The sequence below is a fragment of the Psammomys obesus genome, unplaced genomic scaffold (assembly GCF_907164565.1).
Source record: "Psammomys obesus unplaced genomic scaffold, mPsaObe1.curated_primary_1811, whole genome shotgun sequence".
Taxonomy (NCBI): domain Eukaryota; kingdom Metazoa; phylum Chordata; class Mammalia; order Rodentia; family Muridae; genus Psammomys; species Psammomys obesus.
In genome coordinates, this window is record NW_026585689.1 from 17151696 (window position 1) to 17171689 (window position 19994).

Genomic DNA, 19994 nt, shown 5'->3' on the forward strand with positions numbered 1-19994 from the left:
CTGAAAAGGAATGACTGAAGAGAAAACCCAAATCTAAGAAGGAATTGGCTGGAGAGATGGCTCAGTGGTACCACACAAAAGCCTGTGTCTCCAGTTAAATGTTTTTCTATCACTTTTGCCTCATCAGATTTAGGCACTCATAGGCATGTGCTCACATGTAAACTTGTACACTAATCCACAATTTAAAATAATAAAGTAAAAACTAAAAGTAGTATTAAGTAAGAATGGCTTAAATCTTAAGCAAGCAGTCAAGAAAATGAAGCTCAGAACATGAGTTAGCAATGTTCATCTTCCATATGCTTTAAAAAAAATGAAATTCCGCTATTAAACACTCATGTGTTAAGTTATGTTATGGACCATACCCCCAAATATACTCCAACTAAACAAAGCAATATAATTTTAAAGAGGCAATTATCTGACCAAAATGCATTCAATTAGAAATTAACTGATATGTTTGAAAAATTTTCAAACAATTGTAAAACATCAATTTTCTAAATACTCCCATATGAATTAAAGGAAAAGTAGATAAATGTTAAAAGCAAAATATGACAAAACACCCTCACCCCCTTTTCTTTTCCTGCTAGTCTTTCCTTGACGAACAGACACAATACACACAGCATCTTCTGGAACCATGGAGTCCTTAGACAATGTACCCATCGTGTACCAAAGCTGAGGCCAGAGAGGAGAAAGTCATGATGATCAGAGACAGTTTAGCACAACAATTTGGAACAATTCAGCTAAACAGTACAACCTGCCTACTTAATTTTTGTTGATGGTAACTTATAACTTAGTTTTATAATACTCTGGTGATAAATAATATGACTTAATAGTCTATATGTGTATAGAAAATTAAGGCACAGTGAACTTGAAATCACCATACAATCCCAAATCTACAAAAACTTAGCAGTATGCGAATCCGACTGTATTTTCAGTGAATTTATCATTGAATTTGTTCCAAACATTTGTTATTTTTGGTTTTATTTTGTTATTCAAAATTACTGTAGTTGCAAATATTTTTATACTCGTGTTTAGTTTTATCTTGTGTTAAAGTTCCTCATAATACTAGCAGCATTTAAATATTTTGAAACATTATAAATTTCTTTCTATATTATATCATGTCAGAAAACTTACTTTATTATTGGAAAAGAGTACTTTTTCATGTTAAAATCACATTTAATTTCAAGCATTTTGAAGCTAGCACTCAGATATGAAATCACAAAAGAATGGTTCTTATTCCAGGATCTTATTTAACTTAATTTTTTTATACTCAAGTTTGCTACTCAATGTTCTATCACCTAATAGTAACATATAAAAGATGAAAGTTGTACAATGTTACTGTTTTTGCATGATTCATAAGAGATACAGGAATAGCTGTCATCAGTTTTCTTTGTTGAGAAATGACAGTTTTTAATGTTGTGTGAATAGCCAGTCTTTTGTACTTGCATATTTTTACATATTATGAAGAATTTAACACGTGGAATTTTGTGTGATTTTCCTTTATTTTTATATTTTCAATTTTCACTTTATGACACCCTTATTATTCTAAATAAGATATTTTAAATTAACCCTTTGTGTATGTCTTAATTTTTTATAGCACAATGTTTAGCATAAGGCAGTTTTTTTTTCAAATGAAAAAACTTCAAATTATGGTGTTTCTATATAATTTACAATATGAACAGAAATATTTGTTGTGTTAATCACCAAGATACTTTAGGTGTATACAGTTTGATATTTCTGTCAAATTAGATTAATGTCTTTTCTATAAGTGTAGAATCTTTTAATCTTATAATTATCTCAGTAAAACAGCTATTCTTTCAAGTCTGCATATAAAGTATTTTATAGTTTTGTACTTTTATCCCACAATCTTCAATTCGAAGATATTTACAGATTAGCACTTTATTATTATTGTTATTTTGTTTGTTTCAGGCTAGAATTTCACTCAAATGGTGCCATCCTCAAGTCAGGCTTCACAACCTACACAGAGGCAACATGAATTCTATTTTGTGAGTCGGTTACAAATGATGTACTAATTGGAGCCCCTAGGTCTTGAAATGAACTGAATTTGGAAAGCCTGCCCTCCAACTTAGCATACAACGAGTGTCTCATCCTTCTGCCCCGTATGCAGCTGACAAGGAGCAGAGCCTCTGACAGCAATGTGTGTGTGGCCAATGGTTTCATGGAAAAGTGGAGAAGAGGGGAGCTCTGTTTGTACTGTCTAGTAAGTGATTTTACATCAGCCAGCTTTTCTTAATAAAGGGTAACTTGAGCCACAAATTGAGGGAGCAAACATAGTGATCAAAACCATTTTATAGTAAGTGCTATTGTCTTTGTCTCCCTGTTAGGCTCCCTAACAAGGACCACACAAGTTTCATGGAAAGACAATTGTGAGAATCAACAGCCCTCTGTGTATAGCAGAGCACAGATATCATTCAAGGTCTTGGATTAGGTCATCCTCTGCTTTTTTACAAATTGAAAAAGCATGCTAACTTTCTGTGATTAACACTAAATTCATCCAACTCCACTGTGTTTCTCTTGTGGCATTTTGCTAATGTTTTAAGTGACTTTTAACTTACTGCAGAATAGGCAGAATTAAATTTTCACTTTCTAACCAAACAGAAGAGCTTTTAAAAAATGGAAACATCCTACCTAAAGCAAATACCTGAAAGAGTGCTGTGTAACTGAATTACAAAGTAACTATTTATTTTGTAACATTTTCCCTCCATTAACCAAATAGGCAGCCTCAAAGTTTTCTTTATTTTGTCAGATCTTTTTTTTTAAACAATAATCTCTAAGGGTGTAAAGTTTTGAATATCCCTTATATTTAAGAAAACATGGCTGCATTGATATTAGTTATTATTTAGAATTCCATATTACAAATATACTCTTGATTCTTTCAGTAATACACATTTCTCAGTGATACTTACAGATAATATATGCACTATAGTTTAATAAGAAAAATTATCTGTATGCTTGGGTCTTAAAATGAGTTATTCTATCTCCTTTCCTCTTTTATTACTACAGATACCTGTACAAGGAAATGGGGACAAGGAATGTCCAGGTTCCAAAGCAGTTAGCAAGAGATACTGAAGCCTCGCTGGAGGGGACGATAGATGTAAACAAGACAGAGAAAAAGAAGGCCACCAAAACCCCCCAAAAAATTGTTTCTCAAATTTAACTATAGCTAATCATAGGCAAATTTAAGCAATAATTTCAGTGACTTGCACAAAACAAAACTAAAAATAAAAATGAGACCTCCAACCAAGTTGACCTAAATATGCTCTATTACAGATACTTGAGGTGAAGCTTTATTTTCATTACTATCTGTAAAATAACTAAAATATATTTTTACATATTTGAATACTTCTGCTTTGATAATAACACCAAAATGTAATAGTTAAAAAATAACTTAATGAGATAAAAATCAGATGTGTTTATCTCATTTCAATCTCAGTGTAATATGAACGTATTTTCAGTGTGTCAAATCACCACATTCTAGAACTGCAAGCTGACAACTTCAAGAAACATTCTTTTCAATCACTTTTGGATGTTGTTGATACATGAAATATAGTGATAAAATTCTCATACTTAAGATGTGTTTACAAACACATCCAAAATTAAAAGAAAATAGACTTCCAAAAGAGAAATTTAGTAAACAGAGAGAGTAAATTTCAAACCACTCTAGTAGAAGGGATGATAAGAATGTGGAGAAAAGGAGTATTGCCCACAGAAACTATAGTGCAAGCTGCTACACCTGTAATAATTCCTGAAAAATTAAAAATAAAGCTATTGTACAACCAGCTCTACCATTCCTGCATATATACCCAGAGGAAATGAAATAAGCATGTAGAGGAGACATCTGTATTCTCATTGTATCACAGGCAAGAATATAAAAGAACTTAAGGTTGGTGAGTGCTTAACCATAGGGCCAGTTGTTCATTTAAATAACATAATCAACAAATGAAATTGGTCTCTACATAAATACCTGTAAATCAGCAAAATGACTTCTCATTCACTGAAAAACAAACAAACAAAAAAAAAAAACAAAAAACCAACAACAACACCAAATTCATGAGAAATAGAGGTGTTCATTCTTCTGTTTTGTATTTGTGCAGAAAGAAGAGCAGGCTAAGCAGCACTCAGGGAATGAAGAGGCCGTGAACATGCCCCCTCTGGACATTGTAAAATAGTTTTTCCAGTCCAAAAACAAAAGGTTTGTGAATTTGGCTTAGCTCTCAATATTTGACCAAAATGCTATTGAATAAGCTATAAACAGACTTGGGATTCCAGCAGTGAGTAAGTGGGAAGGATTCATCTAATCTCATGTGATCTTCCCCGAAGACAAACTTATGCTAGTTGATTAAGGAGGATCTACATATATGTGCTTGCTTTTGGCAAGAGTACTACCATGGCATTTGAGAATTTCTGGGTGTGGTGGTACATGATAGGGAGATAGTCTGGCATGTCTCTGTGAGTTCTAGGCCAGTCTGGGATGCATAGCTCACCTTGCTAAATAAATAAACAAACAAATAAACAGTAAATGTTATCATGATACAGCCCATCTCTGAAGGTGTCAAAATGATATGCCTTCCATCAACACATGTTCCAAGAAGTACTGCATCCTTCTTTTTTAAAACATGTGGAAATATCATGATTAATTTAGTACTGTTTGATATGAATTCAGTATTACTGAGTTGATGTATTGTACAAAAATGTTTTTCATTTGGAAACACCTTAGTTTTGTGTTTGTTGGTTTGTTTGTATTGTTGTTGCTTGACTGAGATAGGGTTTCTTTTTATATCCCTGGCTGTTTTAGAACTTGATTTATAAACTAGGCTGGCCCTACGCTCAAACACCTGCCCTTCTCTTCCTCTGGAGTACTGGGATTAAAGGAATGTGCCACCACTGCCCCGCTGGGAATATCTTTTTCTAATCTTGTTCATCAATTTTACACTTCAAGTCTCATAATAGTGTAAATTAATTATGTTCAACACACTTTTAGGAAGAGTTATAGAAACAGTACATCATTTCAGTTGTTCAGTCTGATATGGAAGTCTGGGCTGATAGATAGCTTAGATATTCAGCTCTAAGGATATAGATTCCAAGTATCAGATGCTCAGATGTAGTTGCCATCAATTCTCTAATAGGTGACCAGAACTTTCTTTAATGCATAGAATACTATAAAATGTGCTTTCTTTTCACTAATAAAGGAAATTCAGGTTACATTTTTACATGATACTCTTATGTATCTCATTTTGGTATATGGTATTTTTTTCACATATTCATCACTCCTCCTCTTTCCTCGTTTTGCTGTAGCTCTGACATAAAGATGGGGAAATGGACTAGAAAGAAACCAGCTTGCATAACCCATTGTCATCATGGTACCAATGCTGTCCTAAACGTCCTTTCTGTGTCACTGAAGGCCAGGCATTAGCAGACTCGAGAGGTGATCAGATCACCGTCAAGCTTGGAAGGAGTTATTTGTGGTGGGAATGAATCAGGAAAGAGAGCCTGGGTACTCAAATGTAGAGACTTACATCATAGGACTCCAAAGCTGAAAATAGAAAGCTGTATAAACGTTGGAAAAAGAATGGTCCTCAGAGAGTCAGAGGACCACTGATGAAAGCAGCCCTGTTGATAGGTGAACAAAGGAAGACTTTGTGTGAACACAGGCTAATTAAGTCTTGCAATTACTCAAAAGGCTTTTCCTTTGTGTGGAGGAGCTAGACATCTAAGAGTGATGTACAAGTTCAGATTGAAAATTCTTATTTATATTCTTCAAGGAAAGGGCCATTTGCCTAGGAGACAAAGCCGGTGCTAGCTAGTTCCTGCTTTGAGCAGGCAGGAGGAAAGTAGAGCAAGGCGGGCTTCTGAAGTAGGTGAAATTGTTGGTCATGAAAAGTGCCTTTGACTCACTGTTTCAATGGATTTAACCTTTATTAAATATAGAACCCCTATGAAAATAGCCATAAGCTGAGAGAATTGCTTCCAATACACACTCTTTTCTGAGTAGTCATAGAAAAAACAAAGCCCGACCAGCTTTCGAGGCTGGCGTATTCTTCTCCCATATGGGAGTTATTATTTCCAGTTCAGTGTGTCTCAAAGTAGGGGTCAGGTCTCCCAGAGGCCATCGGGGTCTGAGAGGGTTAACACAGAACAGAGCTACAGAGGTCCTCAGCGATCAGTGCAGTTGATGGCAGTGAACTCCTGGCTATATAAACCAGATGAAAGGCCTCTGCTTTCCAGCCCTGGCCTTCAGTTGTCTTGTAATAAATACTCCAGGCACTCCATTTCCAGGAGAGGGCTCCAGACAACTATTTGAAGGTGACAGAGAGCTTATAAAAGCCATGCTTGTGTGTTTTTCAGTGGGGGAGGTGTGTAGCCAACACTGGAAACAGAAACGAGGAGGAGACACTGCCTTAGAGCAGCTTCAAATGTGTGGGCCTTGGCAAAGCTGTGGAGACACAGGCACAAGGCTCAGGTGCTACACCCCAGGAACAATGGACTCCTGTTGTTGTCTCTGTAAGGTCTATCAGAAGTGTACCTCCAGCAAGGCCTCCTTTCAATGAATCTTTGTTGTTGATCTTGGGTCTTCTACTCTACCAAAGACTGTCCTAAGTCAGAATAGTAACCCATCTTGTAACTATCTTGTAAACACAGGGAAGAAATAATTTGAGTGTCAGTCTCAGAAAAGACCCTGTGCCCAGATATGTTTGGTCCTTGTAGAGCTCCTATCCTTTCCACATCATACTAACTTCCCTTCTTTCATATGATTCCCTGCACTCTGCCGAGGGTTTGGTTATGAGTCTTAGTGTCTGCTTTGAAACACTGCTAGGTAGAGTCTTTCAGATGCCTTTTGTGGTAGACTCCTGTCATAAGTTCAATGCACATCCCATTTGTCTTTCTAAATGAGGATTAATCACCTTTGCCTGTGTCCACTTTCTTGGTTATCTTCTTTAGGTGTGTAGATTTCATTATGTTTGACACTCAACCAAGGACCATCTATGGATATAACCTAGAACTTCTGCTCGGATGTGGCCCATGGTAGCTCAGTAACCAAGTAGTTTTCCAAAGTAAGGGGAACACGGACTATTTCTAATAGGATGTCAAGGGCAGGCTGCCCCCCCCCCCCCCCCGGGGAGGAGCAGTCTGTTAGGCCACAGAGGAGGACTTTGCCGCCAGCCCTGAAGATACCTGATAAAACAGGGTCAGATGAAAGGGGAGGAGGTCCTCCCCTATCAGTGGACTTGGAAAGGGGCAGGGAGGAGACCAGGGAGGGAGTGTGGGGTTGGGGAGGGAATGAGGGATCGGGATACAGCTGGGACACAGAGTTAACAAAATGTAACTAAAAAGAAAAAAATAATAATAAAAAAAAGAAAAAAAATGAAACTACTATATGGCCTAGCTATACCACTCTTACATATATGCCTGAAAGACCTGACAGCCTTTTCCATAGATACTTGCTTAGCCATGCTCACTGGTCCTTTATCCATTATAGCTAGGTAATAGAAACAATCTAAATGTCCCTCAACTGATGAACGGATAATTAAAATTGGTACATATAGAATGTATTACTAAAAATTGGTACATATAGAATGTATTACTATTCAGCTGTGAAGAAAAATGAAATAATGAAAATTCCAGGTAAATAGATGAAATTGGAAGAGGTCATATTACAGGAGGTATTGTAGACCCAGAGCTTCAAGTTATATTGTGTTTCATCATAAGTTTCTAGCTCTATGTCAGCAGGTGTTAAGTATATAACCTAGACTAAGGGCAAAACTGGGAAACTATAAGGGGTAAATGTGAAAAGGAGCCCTTTAATTATGGGGTGGTAGTGAGAAAAATATAGAAAAAGGAGGGAAGACGGTTCTCAAAAAAATCTCCAGGCCTCACATCATTATCTGCCTACCTAAATTATATATTATGAATATAAACTTGTGTCTGCATATATATACATAATTAGAAGAATATCTCCCATTGTGTTAACAATATTCTTCTCAAGATCCATAGACTATCTAACAAGAACACCAATGCTGGACATGAGAAACTCTTTTTGAGTTGTTGGTCAGTATTTTTAAAGAACCTCCCAAACGTTATAGGTAATTGCTGTTATCATTCTTTGTCTATCAGAGGCAGAAGGTAAGTTCCTATTGCTGAAGACACCATGAATTTTAGATAAATGACCCAGAAGACCTGAGCTCAGTCTTCAGGAGTGATTGTCTTTTATGGTACCACAAGGTACCATGCAATCTTTCAGGAAGGACGCAAACAACAGTCCTATCCTATCCAGCTACAATGCCTGCATTCTACAACATGGACAATAGTTGGCACTGGGGTTAGAAAACCTTCAGGGAACCTTCAGACTAAACTATAGAATCTAGACCTTGCTACTTGAGAGGTTTTATAGTAAGAGAGGAGAACAGTCATATGTACTTTGTGTTATCACATGCTGCAGGTGAGTAACTTAGGCTCTCTGAACCCCAGTTTTGTTTCCTTCATGTAAAGACACAGCATACACCTTTGTGTTCTCTGAAAACACGTACTAGAGTCAGATGATGGGACCTCAGCTTTGCTCTTTCTAGTCTCCAGTACCAAGATAAACAAATGTCATTGTTTACCAACTTCCCAGTCTGTTGTATTTTGCTGTAGCAGAACAAGCAAACTAATACAACTATAAAGGAGAACAATAGATGAAGAAAGAGTTGATAGTAAGAAGCTCAGAGTGCAGGGCATAATTAAGAAAGTCTCCATTCCAAATTTTTAGGCTCTGTTGGTCTCCTAGTGGAGCTCCTGTCCCCTACAAGTCTTTTATCTCCTCCTTTTTTCATAAAAATCCCTGTGCTCTGCCCAAAGTTTGGCTATGAGTTTCAGCACCTGCTTCAATACCACGATGGGTAGAGACTTTCAGAGGCTCTCTGTGGAAGGCTCCTGTCCTGTTTTCTACTTCCTTCTTTTCCTACTTCCAATGTCTATCCAATGTCCTTCTGAATGAGGTTTCAGGTTCTTCCCTATGGTCATTCTTATTGTTTAGCTTCTTTGGACTATAGATTTTAGTATGTTTATCCTTTCATTATATGGCTAATATCCACTTATAAGTGAGTGTATACCATGCTTGTTTTTCTGCGTTTGGGTTACCTCACTCAAGATGATCTTGCCCAGGGGGTTCTGCAGAGACCAATACTCCAACCAAGGACCGTGTATGGAGAGGACCTAGATCCCCTGCTCAGATGAAGCACATAGGCTGCTCAGTTTCTAAGTGGGTTCCTTAGTAAGGGGAGCAGAGCCTGCCTTTAGCATGAACTCAGTGGCCAGATCTTTGATCACACCCCCCTGGGGGGTGCAGCCTTGCCAGACCACAGAGGAAGACAATGAAGCCTGCCCAGATGAGACCTGATAGGCTAGAGTCAGACAGAAGAGGAAGAGTTCCTCCCCTATCAGTGGACTAGGGGAGGGGCATAGGGGGGAGAAGAAGGAGGGTGAGTGGAACTAGAAGGAAATGAGGGGGCTACAGCCAGGAAGAAAAGTGAATTAATTATAATTAATTAATTAATTAATTTTTAAAAAGAAAGTCTCAGTTTAGACTGTGACTGTATGCACAGGGCCTGCACAGAAGTGAAGACATGCTCCCATGCTCAATCAAAAAATATCTTCATCAGAGCAGGGTTTCTAGGTTATATCCATGAATGGACCTTGGTCCTTGGTTGGAGTATCAGTCTCAGAAAAGACCCCTGTGTCCAGATATTTTGGTTCTGTTGCTATGCTTGTGGGGCTCCTGTCCTCTCCAGGTCTTACTATCTCCCCCTTCTTTCCTAAGATTCCCTGCACCCTGCCCAAAGTTTGGTTATGAGTCTCATTATCTGCTTTTATACAATGCTGGGTAGTCTTTCAGAGGCCCTCTGTAATAGGCTCATGTCCTGTTTCCTGTTTTCTCCTTCTTCCAATGTCCATCCCGTTGCAGCTCAGTATCCAAGTGGATTCTCTAGTAAGGGGAACAGGGACTGTCTTTGACCTGAACTCAGTGGATAGTTCTTTGACCGCCTCCTCTGGATGGGGGAACAGCCTTGCCAAGCCACAGAGGAGGACAATACAGCCAGTTCTGATGAGACTGGATAAGCTAGGGTCAGATGGAAGGGGAGGAGGACCTCCCCTATTGGTGGACTTGGAGAAGGGCATAGTAGGAGATGATGAAGAGGGTGGGATTAGGAGAAGAAGAGGGAGGGGCCTGTAGCTGGAACACAAAGTGAAAAAATTGTAATTAATAGAAGACTTCCTCTATCAGTGGACTTGGGGAGGAGCATGCATGCAGAGGGTAGAGGAAGAGAGAGATTGGGATGGGAGGAGGGAGGAAACCACAAGGGGGTACAAAGTGAATAAAGTGCAATTAATAAAGAATAAAAAAATTAAAATTTAATTTAAAAACTGTCTTCAATTAACAACTGTTAATTGGTCTTTCCCAAGGGAGTCTTACTGTATATACAGACACACTTAAGACACCCATGCCCAGAAAAAGATGTCCAACACAAGACAAACTCAATGTTACTTTTGGAGATTTTTCTTTTTGTCTCCTATTGCTTTGTACATTTTTTTAAACCTTACTCGTCTTTTGCTTGTATAATATGATTTCCAACTTTGTGTTTTATGGGTTGTGTGTGTGTGTGTGCATGTTCCTGCATTTATTCTGCTTTTTCTTTGTTTCTTTTTTATTTTTCTCTACTTTGTTAGTTACTTAGTTGTTCTTTTTGTTTTATCCCCCCTCCCTTTTTCTTTATATTTGTCTCTCTGTTTTAGTAATAGAGATAAAACATGGAGTCAGAAGTTTACGGAGGTGACAAGGATTTGGGAGGAGTTGAGGGAGGGGAAACAGTGAACAGAATATATGGTTAAAAATAACTGTTTGCAGAAAGGAGGGGAAGGGTGGGACTGGGAGGGGAGGAGGGAGGGGCTTATGGGGGGATACAAAATGATTAAAGTGTAATTAATAAAAGTTAAATAAAAAATAACTGTTTTTAGTAAAATGTAACATGATAATTAGGAAAATCTCAACGGAGGTGAATATAGCAAGACTGAAAATTTCTTGTCAACAGTTTACCATGTGAGAAAAATGACCCTACTACAGTGTTTCTTTGCACATTTTTTTTCCTGCTACCAACTGAGGTGAAGTCCGGAAACAAGACATGCTCTGGAGTTGTGAAAGGATAGTTGCTCACAGGAGTTAGCTACCTGCAAATTAGGGCTGAAAGTTGCTAAATTTAAGAGACTCTAGCTTTGAAAGTGAGTTTATATACAAAAGTGATGTCTGTAAAGAAGTTGACTTGGTAATCCTGAGCTTCAAATTACCCCTCTGTTCAAAGTAGGTAACATTTCTTCATAAAATTGCTCTAAGTGGTAAATAAATGACTTATAACTCCCAAGAATAAATTGCCTAACAGTTTGGTGATACACAACTGTGGTATACATGGTATACATGGGAAGCTGAGGCAGTAGGACTGTAAGTTTTAGGCCAAAATAGTCTACATAGCAAGCTCACAGACAAAACACTTTTCCCATAATAATATCGAATAATGGTTACAGAACAAATGAACATTTTCTCTCTCTTTTATTTTTGCTTACATTTTACGTTCCTTATCTGTTACAATTTATTTTTTATTCCACTCAACATGATGAGATGCCATGTCTCCTTAAATGCAAAATCACTTCTACTTTGTTTTGTGATCTCTTCCTAATTACTCTGTCTCCATAGGTCTTTTAGTTTAATTTGCTTTTCTTTTCTTTTTTTTTTTTAAATTTTATTTTTTTCTTATCAGTTACATTTTATTAACTCTGTATCCCAGCCGTGTCCAGATCCCTCATTCCCTCCCAGTCCCTCCCTCCCTCCCTCATCTCCACTGTGCCCCTTGCCAAGTCCACTGATAGGGGGAACCTCCTCCCCATTCATCTGATCCTGTTTTATCAGGTATCTTCAGGACTGGCTGCAAAGCTCTCCTCTGTGGCCTAACAGGACTGCTCCTCCCTTGGGGGGGGGGTGGGGAGGCCAAAGAGCCAGTCATTGAGTTCCTGTTAGAAATAGTCCTTGTTCCCCTCACTATGGGAAACCAATTGGTTACTGAGTTACCACAGGCTACATCTGAGCAGAGGTTCTAGGTTACATTCATACATGGTCCTTGGTTGCATGTCAGTCTCAGAAAAGACCCTGTGCCCAGATATGTTTGGTCCTTGTGGAGCTCCTATCCTTTCCTCATCATACTAACTCCCCTTCTTTCTTATGATTCCCTGAATTTGCTTTTCTTTGAGTTAAAAGACTTTTCATTTTCATGTAAATCATTTTCATTAAATGGACTACAATGGCAAGGAGTTTATTTTACCTTAAATATCAGGTGTTGGCATGTAGCTTGTAATTTAGTTATTTGGTTTTCATTTTTATTTGACCTACCTACAATACCCTGGTGTTCTTTATACCAACCGTATTTCTCTTTTGGATAAGAATTACCCTGAAATGTCCAACTTCTCTAAAAAGTATGATTTCTGCACACTACGTTCTAGGACAAACAGGCCTGTGTATTTGGCTATCTGAGGAATATATACTCATTGCCATCCAGGCAACGTTTTGAGATCTCTGTTCAGATAATAAAGAAGCAATTGTAATTTCATAGGAAGAGTAGTATTGACTCACATTAAAATTAGCTAGAGTAGGATTTTTTTTGCTTGTAAAAATGCATAGCTTCAAATTAACTGGTAGAAATGTGGGCTTGAAGGGAAGAAGACATCATGAGACTCACACCTGATCACATGGCTTGAACTCTGGTTCCACCTCTGCCAAATCTTTTGACTAGAGTGAGATCATAAGAGTTTTCCATTCTCCTAAAGTGTGTGTGTGTTTGTGAAATAGATGCTTAATCTAGATAAGTAATTTTATTATATTAACTTTCTATGAAGATTGGAATTACCGATGACGATGACTTTCCCTGCTTACTGATTGTGCATAAGACTGAGGAATAAATGAGTTTTGTTACATAATGAAGAGGATTAAAAGCACATTCTTAATGACATAGATAATGTTTCATTACCTTCCTATTTAAATAGTTACATATTTTATATTTAAATAAAACATCAAAGACCACTTCTGTATTCCAATCTGTAAAAATATTTTCATTATGTTTATTATAAAAATATAAATGTTCCAACTAGAAATCACTTTACATTAGTAAGAGGCCATCTACATTGTGCAACATAAACTAAATGAACAATGTTTTTAAAAAGCAAGTTTAAAGTAGACAATACTGCCAATCATATCATTTTTATACATGGCTTGAGAGATACTTAGTACAGCGTAGACTGGGTGTGTAGCCAGAAATAAATAATATCTATAAATCAAATTTAAGATACAAATCAGGTAATATGATATATGATTTGTGAGGGAGTGGCAGCCTCATTGTTATGGGTAGGCAATGTAGTTCCTGTACAAAGAGATGGCCCTAAGCATTCTAATACCTCTACTCCCCAGTCCAGAATCGTACATTGTTATGTTTACATATGTACAGGGAAGGGGTTATACAAAGGAAATTCATAAATGATCAGGTAGAAAAACACTGACAAATGAAGAACAACGTATTGTTTAAACCACATCGACTTTCAAACATAAAAAAGAAACCCAGCCAAAATAAATGTGAGAGTTTCAACATTTCTCAACATCTACTTATTTTGAAATTCTTTGTTGTTGAGTTGTCCAGAATATTGCCTAAGAGATTGAACACTGTTATGAGCAAACTGGTACAGGTATTATATTTAAATTTTGACCTAATATTCCAAAATGTAAATTACTTCATTAGAATATTTTTCTTGCTGCTTTCAGGAGATATAAGCAAAATTTATGATTAATTTCATTGGCCTGTTTCCAAAATGTTTATACTCTTGTAAGTCCAATACAAATTCTAGATTACAAGGAGTATTGCCAAAATTTGGGAAACAATTTCACATCTGAAAAAAAGAAACACACACCTAAGCCCTAGTATACTAAATCTACAACATATCACCATTTGGGAGCTTTCCTTTATGACTGGAAGTTAGATTTCTTTAGTGTCATGTTTTGCATATAGACATACTTGTTGCAGCATTGTATTAACCATCTTATTCTAGTACACATGCATTTTTTGAACATATGGAAAGGCAACATTAGCAAGAAAAGTCAGCATCTAAAATATTGCTTCTGCATGTATGGTCATCTGGATGTCCTCTAGGCATGTCCTTCTCAATATTTATGAACATGCTCAAGATTGGCCTTTAGGGAACAACAAGGCTACATCCCCACAGTGAGACATCTCTGCTTTGCCCGCAGTTGTGGATTCCTTTGCTAGATGAGATGATATTTCAAGAATGATATGTTTAATAACATCTTCAGAAGTTCAGGACTTCTAATCATGCACCCAAATTGCAATAGGTACATTGACCTGGAAGACTCAAAGATAGCTGTACCTGATACTGATGATGAAAATGTGTAACTAATTGACCTACACCCCATTGATGCAAATGAGTAAGTAGCTCAGTTATCATCATTCTCTACAAAGAGTATTTCAAGTTTAAGCAATGATAATAAGAGACTTTTCAAAGTCAGTGGTGTGTGTGTGTGTGTGTGTGTGTGTGTGGTGTAAGATGTATTTACCAATAGGCTGCTATCAATTAATGTAACCACCTAACTTCATTTTGATCTTTCGAGTTTTGCAAAGTTATGGAGCTCTAACAAGTTTCCTTCATGAATGAAAGGAGTTGATGTCTTTAAAGCACCAGAGTAAGAAAGGTATGACATCTGGTAAAAAAAAAAAAAAACAAAAAACAAAACAAAAAAAAAAAAAAAACTATTACATACAAGCCAGTATTTTACACTAAATTAGGAGCATACAGTTACTGATAAATGGAGAGACAAAAATGAATAGGATAATTCAGGCTGGGATGATTTGATTACTGTATGAACAGGGAAAGAGTTTCACTTTGTTGGTTCATATAAGTGGATTGTTCAACAGTTTTAGGAACACATCATTCTCTGGGTCGATTTAAACATGGTTCTTACTGTTGACAATTTGCGATAGCATTTGGCACTTGGCTGTAACAAAACTCAAATTAAGTCATCAAGGCATAAATACAAAACAATAAAAACCATCCAAAGAAAGAAAATAAATATGCGCTTTCCCCCAAAAATCAAGACATGTTTTTACACAGTATGCTTAAGGAAGGTAACAAGTAAAAATGTATAGTATTTAAAACAACTACAAACTTCATCTCTATATGCTTCAAACAGATAAAAGAGAATACTAACGTGATAAGGTAGTAAATATGGCCAGATAGTTTGAGGTATAAATGCCTCTATTTTGCTTGCTTTTAAAGGAACAAAATACCTGTTACAGATTTCTTCTGTGTATAAAAATATCACAAGTCTTTTTCTTTCTTTTTTTTTTTCCTGTGGCCATTCATGACAAAGCTGTCAGGTCCATTTTGCTAGTTTACTTGGTTTACTTCCATGATAGTTTATGATCAATGGCTCTCAGCTAGTTCTTCCATTTTGAGCTGAAGAATTTTAATTGACCCCATCAATTAACATAAAAAAGCAATTACAAAACAAAATGCACACACCCACCCATCTGTAAAATGATAGGGGAAATAAGGGGATTTTCAATTCAATTTTAAGGCATTTGGACTTATAACTGAGTGTCTTATTAGATTGGGAGCTCTCGCCAGTGTCTCTTCATCTCCATCTGTTTGCAGGAGGATACCACATCTTCCCCATTTCTCAAATCCATCTAGTACTTTACACTGGAACGGGACCATTCTTAGATTGTGTTTCTAGGGCTTTAATGCTGCTGATGATCTTCTTCTGTGGCCCAACCACAGTAACGCCAACCTTTTTCATGTCACTGTAAAATAAACAGGGAGAAAGTACCTGATGAGAATCATGGTGTTCTGTATATTGTAGAAAGGGAAAGTTTTAATTTTTTAATGGACACAATCATTTAACTATGTATTCCCATGATAGTTATCTGATTTACGTTTTTAATAAAATTGTTTTGCTGTTATATTTGGGCTATTCTATGCCTATTTCATGTAAGAATACAGATGTTGTAGTTGGTTAAATATGCATCTCACCTCTTTTGTCAACCCACAACTTCACACTAGGTCTTTAGGTAAAATTGCTGTCTTTTGGAGATCTAATTAAGGCAAAGATTAGGGAATAGAATTCTAGATAATGATGGATGGTAAATCCAGTGCATGTTTCTTTACAAGAAGCAGGGGAACCATACAAAGAGACATGGGAATGAAGAAAACATAAAAAAATGAGTCAAGGATTGAGTTATACTGTCACTCAAAATTCCATGGTTCATTGGAGGCTAGAAGAGTCAAGACTATTTTTTTATTGTTTATTATTATTAGTTAGATTTTATTAACTCTGTATCCCAGCTGTATCCCACTTCCTTATTCCCTCCCAATCCCACCCTCCCTTCCTCAGCTTCTCCCTGCCCCTTTCCAAGTCCACGGATTGGGGAGGACCTCCTCCCTTTTCGTCTGGCCCTGTTTTATCAGATATCAAAAGACCCTCCTGAACAAGTTTGTTGAGGGCTTGCTCTTACACTCTTGCCTCCAAAATTAGAGATGATATGTTCTGTTATTAAAGCTGACAACACTGTAGAAATATATGATGGCAAACCAACTAAGCTTTTATTTATTATCCCAACCAATAATAGATAATTATACACTTTTTTTTTAAAATCTTTTGCTATTTTCCTGAATCAGAACCATCTTGAGGCCTATTTTGACTCCTGGTCATTAAAAGTGTGAGGTGATGTTGTTCTGTGTCATATCTTATGACACAGAAATGTTCTGTTTAGTTTATCTTGGAGCACCCTTTCTGGGGCCACAGAAGTATCATGTAAGTCTGACCGTGCTGAGAGTATATAGGAGCAGGTTGGTCATCTTTACATTCCTAGCCATGCCAAGGCAGACAATTAAGGGAAAACAATGCCGACCCCATGAATAAAGATTAGACCTTTCTTTAACATATGAATATCAGGTCTCGATATCAGGTCTCCCTAAATTCATGGCTCACAACACTAATATATAGCTGAAATTTCTGTTGTCTTTGGAAAAAAAAAAGTATACCTTTAATTACAGGTAGTTTAAGCTCAGAAACTAGTCATTAAAATAAATATTGTAAGAAAAATAATTTTACAATAAAATAGATAAATATGTGTATTTTATGAATTACTCCTTGTTTGCATAATTCTATGATATGTGCATGTTTCACGTCCTTACTCAACCTATTCCTTTCTACTGAGAACTTGCTGATTTTCTCAAATAATTCAACTTCTCTGGAAATCCTATTTTTTTCTTCTTTAATTTCCCACCTCATTTTTTATTAGTATCAATTATGCCATTTATTTCTTATTTATTTTTTTCCCTTGCTTTGTTATTTGTCATGTCTCAAAAGCAGGTGAGTTCTCTATGAACCAGCATTCTTATTTTATTTGACCTTTGCTAACAGACAGTACCCTCAAGTAGAGACATTATATTTACTTCAGAAAAAAACATATACACATCTTTTTTTTTCTTTATTAATTACACTTTATTCACTTTGTATCCCCCCTGTGGTTCCCTCCCTCCTCCCATCCCAATCTCTTCCTTCCTCCTCCCTCTGCATGCATGCCCCTCCCCAAGTCCACTGATAGGGGAGGTCTTCTTTTCCTTCCTTCTGATCCTAGTCAATTAGGTCTCATCAGGAGTGGCTGCATTGTTATCTTCTGGTTATGCTGCTTCCCCCTCAGGGGGAGGTAAATTAAAGACCAGGCCAATCAGTTCATGTCAGAGACAGTCCCTGTTCCTATTACAATGGAACCCAATTGGATACTGAACTGCCATGGGCTACATTTGTGCAGGGGTCTTAGGTTATCTCCATGCATAGTTCTTGGTTGGAGTATCAGTCTCAGGAAAGACCTCTGTGCTCAGATTTTTTTGGTTCTGTTGCTCTCCTTGTGGAGTTCCTGTCCTCACCAGATCTTACTGTTTCCCACTTCTTTCTTAAGATTCCCTTCACTCAGCCCAAAGGTTGCCCACAAGTTTCAGCATCTGCATATATCCAAAAGAGTCTCAAATACAAAATAAGGACATTTGCTCAACCATGTTTGTAACAGCCTTATTTGTAATAGCCAGAAGCTGGAAACTGCCCAGATGTCTCTCAGTGGAGGAATGGATGCACAAATTGTGGTATATCTATACAATGGAATATTACTTAGCAATAAAAAACAAGGAAATCATGAAATTTGCAGGTAAATGGTGGGATCTGGAAAAGATCATCCTGAGTGAGCTATCCCAGAAGCAGAAAAATGCACATGATATATATTCACTCATATAGACATATAATGTAGAATAAACCTACTAAAATCTGTACACCTAAAGAAACTAATCAAGAGAGAGGACTCTTGCTAAAATGCTCAATTCCTATCCAGAAAGGCAAAGAGGCTGGACATCAGAAGAAGGAGAAAAGAGGGAACAAGTCAGGAGCCTGACACAGAGGTCTTCTGAAAAGCTCTGCCCTGCAGACTATCAATGCGTATATACATCTTTAACCACAGCGACTAGGAGGTAAAGGCAGTGGGATCTCTTTGAGTTCAAGTCAGCCTGAGCTACGTAGAGTTCCAGGACAACAAGAGCTACATGGAAGACCCTGTGTTGAATAAGTGGGAAGAAGGATACGAGGAAGAACAGAAAGAGGAGAAGGAGAAAGAGAAAGAAGGGAAGGAAGAAAAGGAGCTACTGAGAGTCCATAAGTGGCTTGGTGCATGCCTTGTTACTTCTTTACAGGTGCTGTCCTCAAATACATTCCTAAAGAAATCTACAAAAATGCTTTAGACTCCTAGGTCAGGAAAGTGATGCCAGCTAAAAGTAGATCTGTAACTGTGTTTAAGGTAGAGGATTACATTTGATTTTGGAGAACCTATGTAAATTATTCTTTTTGGTTATTCTCTGTCTTTTTTTTTAATGGAAACTTTCTTAACTTCTTTGTTTTCTCTGAACCATTCTGCCATCTCTATACTCTTATAAACAACTGCTACAATTTTAATACCATGCCTTGTGGGCTCATGTTATTCTGATAATCTTATGCAAAAGAGAAGCAGAATCATTCAAGATTGAAAAGCAGCTCCAGATAAGGACCAGGAACTGGTATGTTATCCTCAACTCATTCACAACGGGTGGGTCATAGCACTTAGGAAATGGCATTGAAAGGTGCACCATACTGATCTGTAACATTTGCTCTGTTCTGTGTTCATTACAAGAGTATAATCCCCTCCTGTCTCCACTGTTCCTGTCACTCTGTCCAACCCTGTGTTCCCCTTCTATCTCACTTAGGTCTTTTTAAAATCTACCCTATGCTGTAAAATAATATTTTAATAATTTTTTTGTCAAAAGTATGTTCCTGGCTTCATGTGAAAATCTGGGGACTTGAATAGCTTTCATTTTAATAAAATCCCTAAATTTCACTTTATTAAAATCCCTAAAATTTTTATTTCAATAAAATCCCTAAATAAATTAAAATATATTTGAAAGGAAAACTCTCCTGATCTTTCCATTGGGTTTGATGGACTGAGCAGGAAAACAGAAAGAAATTCAATGCCCTATCCATGTGTCTGCCTAGACTAGGAGATTTTCTAAGGTTATTTAGTCAAGTGGATCATTTCTGAATTGAGCTTCGATAGCACAAAGAAAATAGTGGTAGAGGTAAACAAGTTCGAAAGATAAAAACATAAGGGCAGCAGGAAACTTAAAATGTTGAGTTAAAGGTCTTTACAGCATTTGAAGTAAAAATGCTGCCTGGACATAAGTGAATTAAAGACAGTATGTGTGTGTGTGGGTGTGTGTGTGTGTGTGTGTGTGTGTGTGTGTGCCTGTGTCTCTGTGCTCTGCTTTTATGTGAATTCTGGCACTGGAACTCAGGTTTTGGTTTGTGTGACATTACT

At 37.1% G+C, this 19994-nt stretch overlaps 1 protein-coding gene across 2 annotated transcripts in view; it reads right to left on the reverse strand.

Moving 5' to 3' along the window:
- Positions 1-15709: 15709 nt before the first annotated feature.
- The window catches only part of Epha3 (EPH receptor A3), a 350488-nt gene continuing 346203 nt past the window's right edge, over positions 15710-19994 (reverse strand). For both annotated transcript variants that reach the window (XM_055593082.1, XM_055593075.1), the window contains exon 17: positions 15710-15902. In XM_055593082.1, coding sequence (XP_055449057.1) covers positions 15797-15902 — 106 coding nt within the window. In that variant the 3' untranslated portion in view covers positions 15710-15796. The remainder of the gene's footprint in view (positions 15903-19994) is intronic.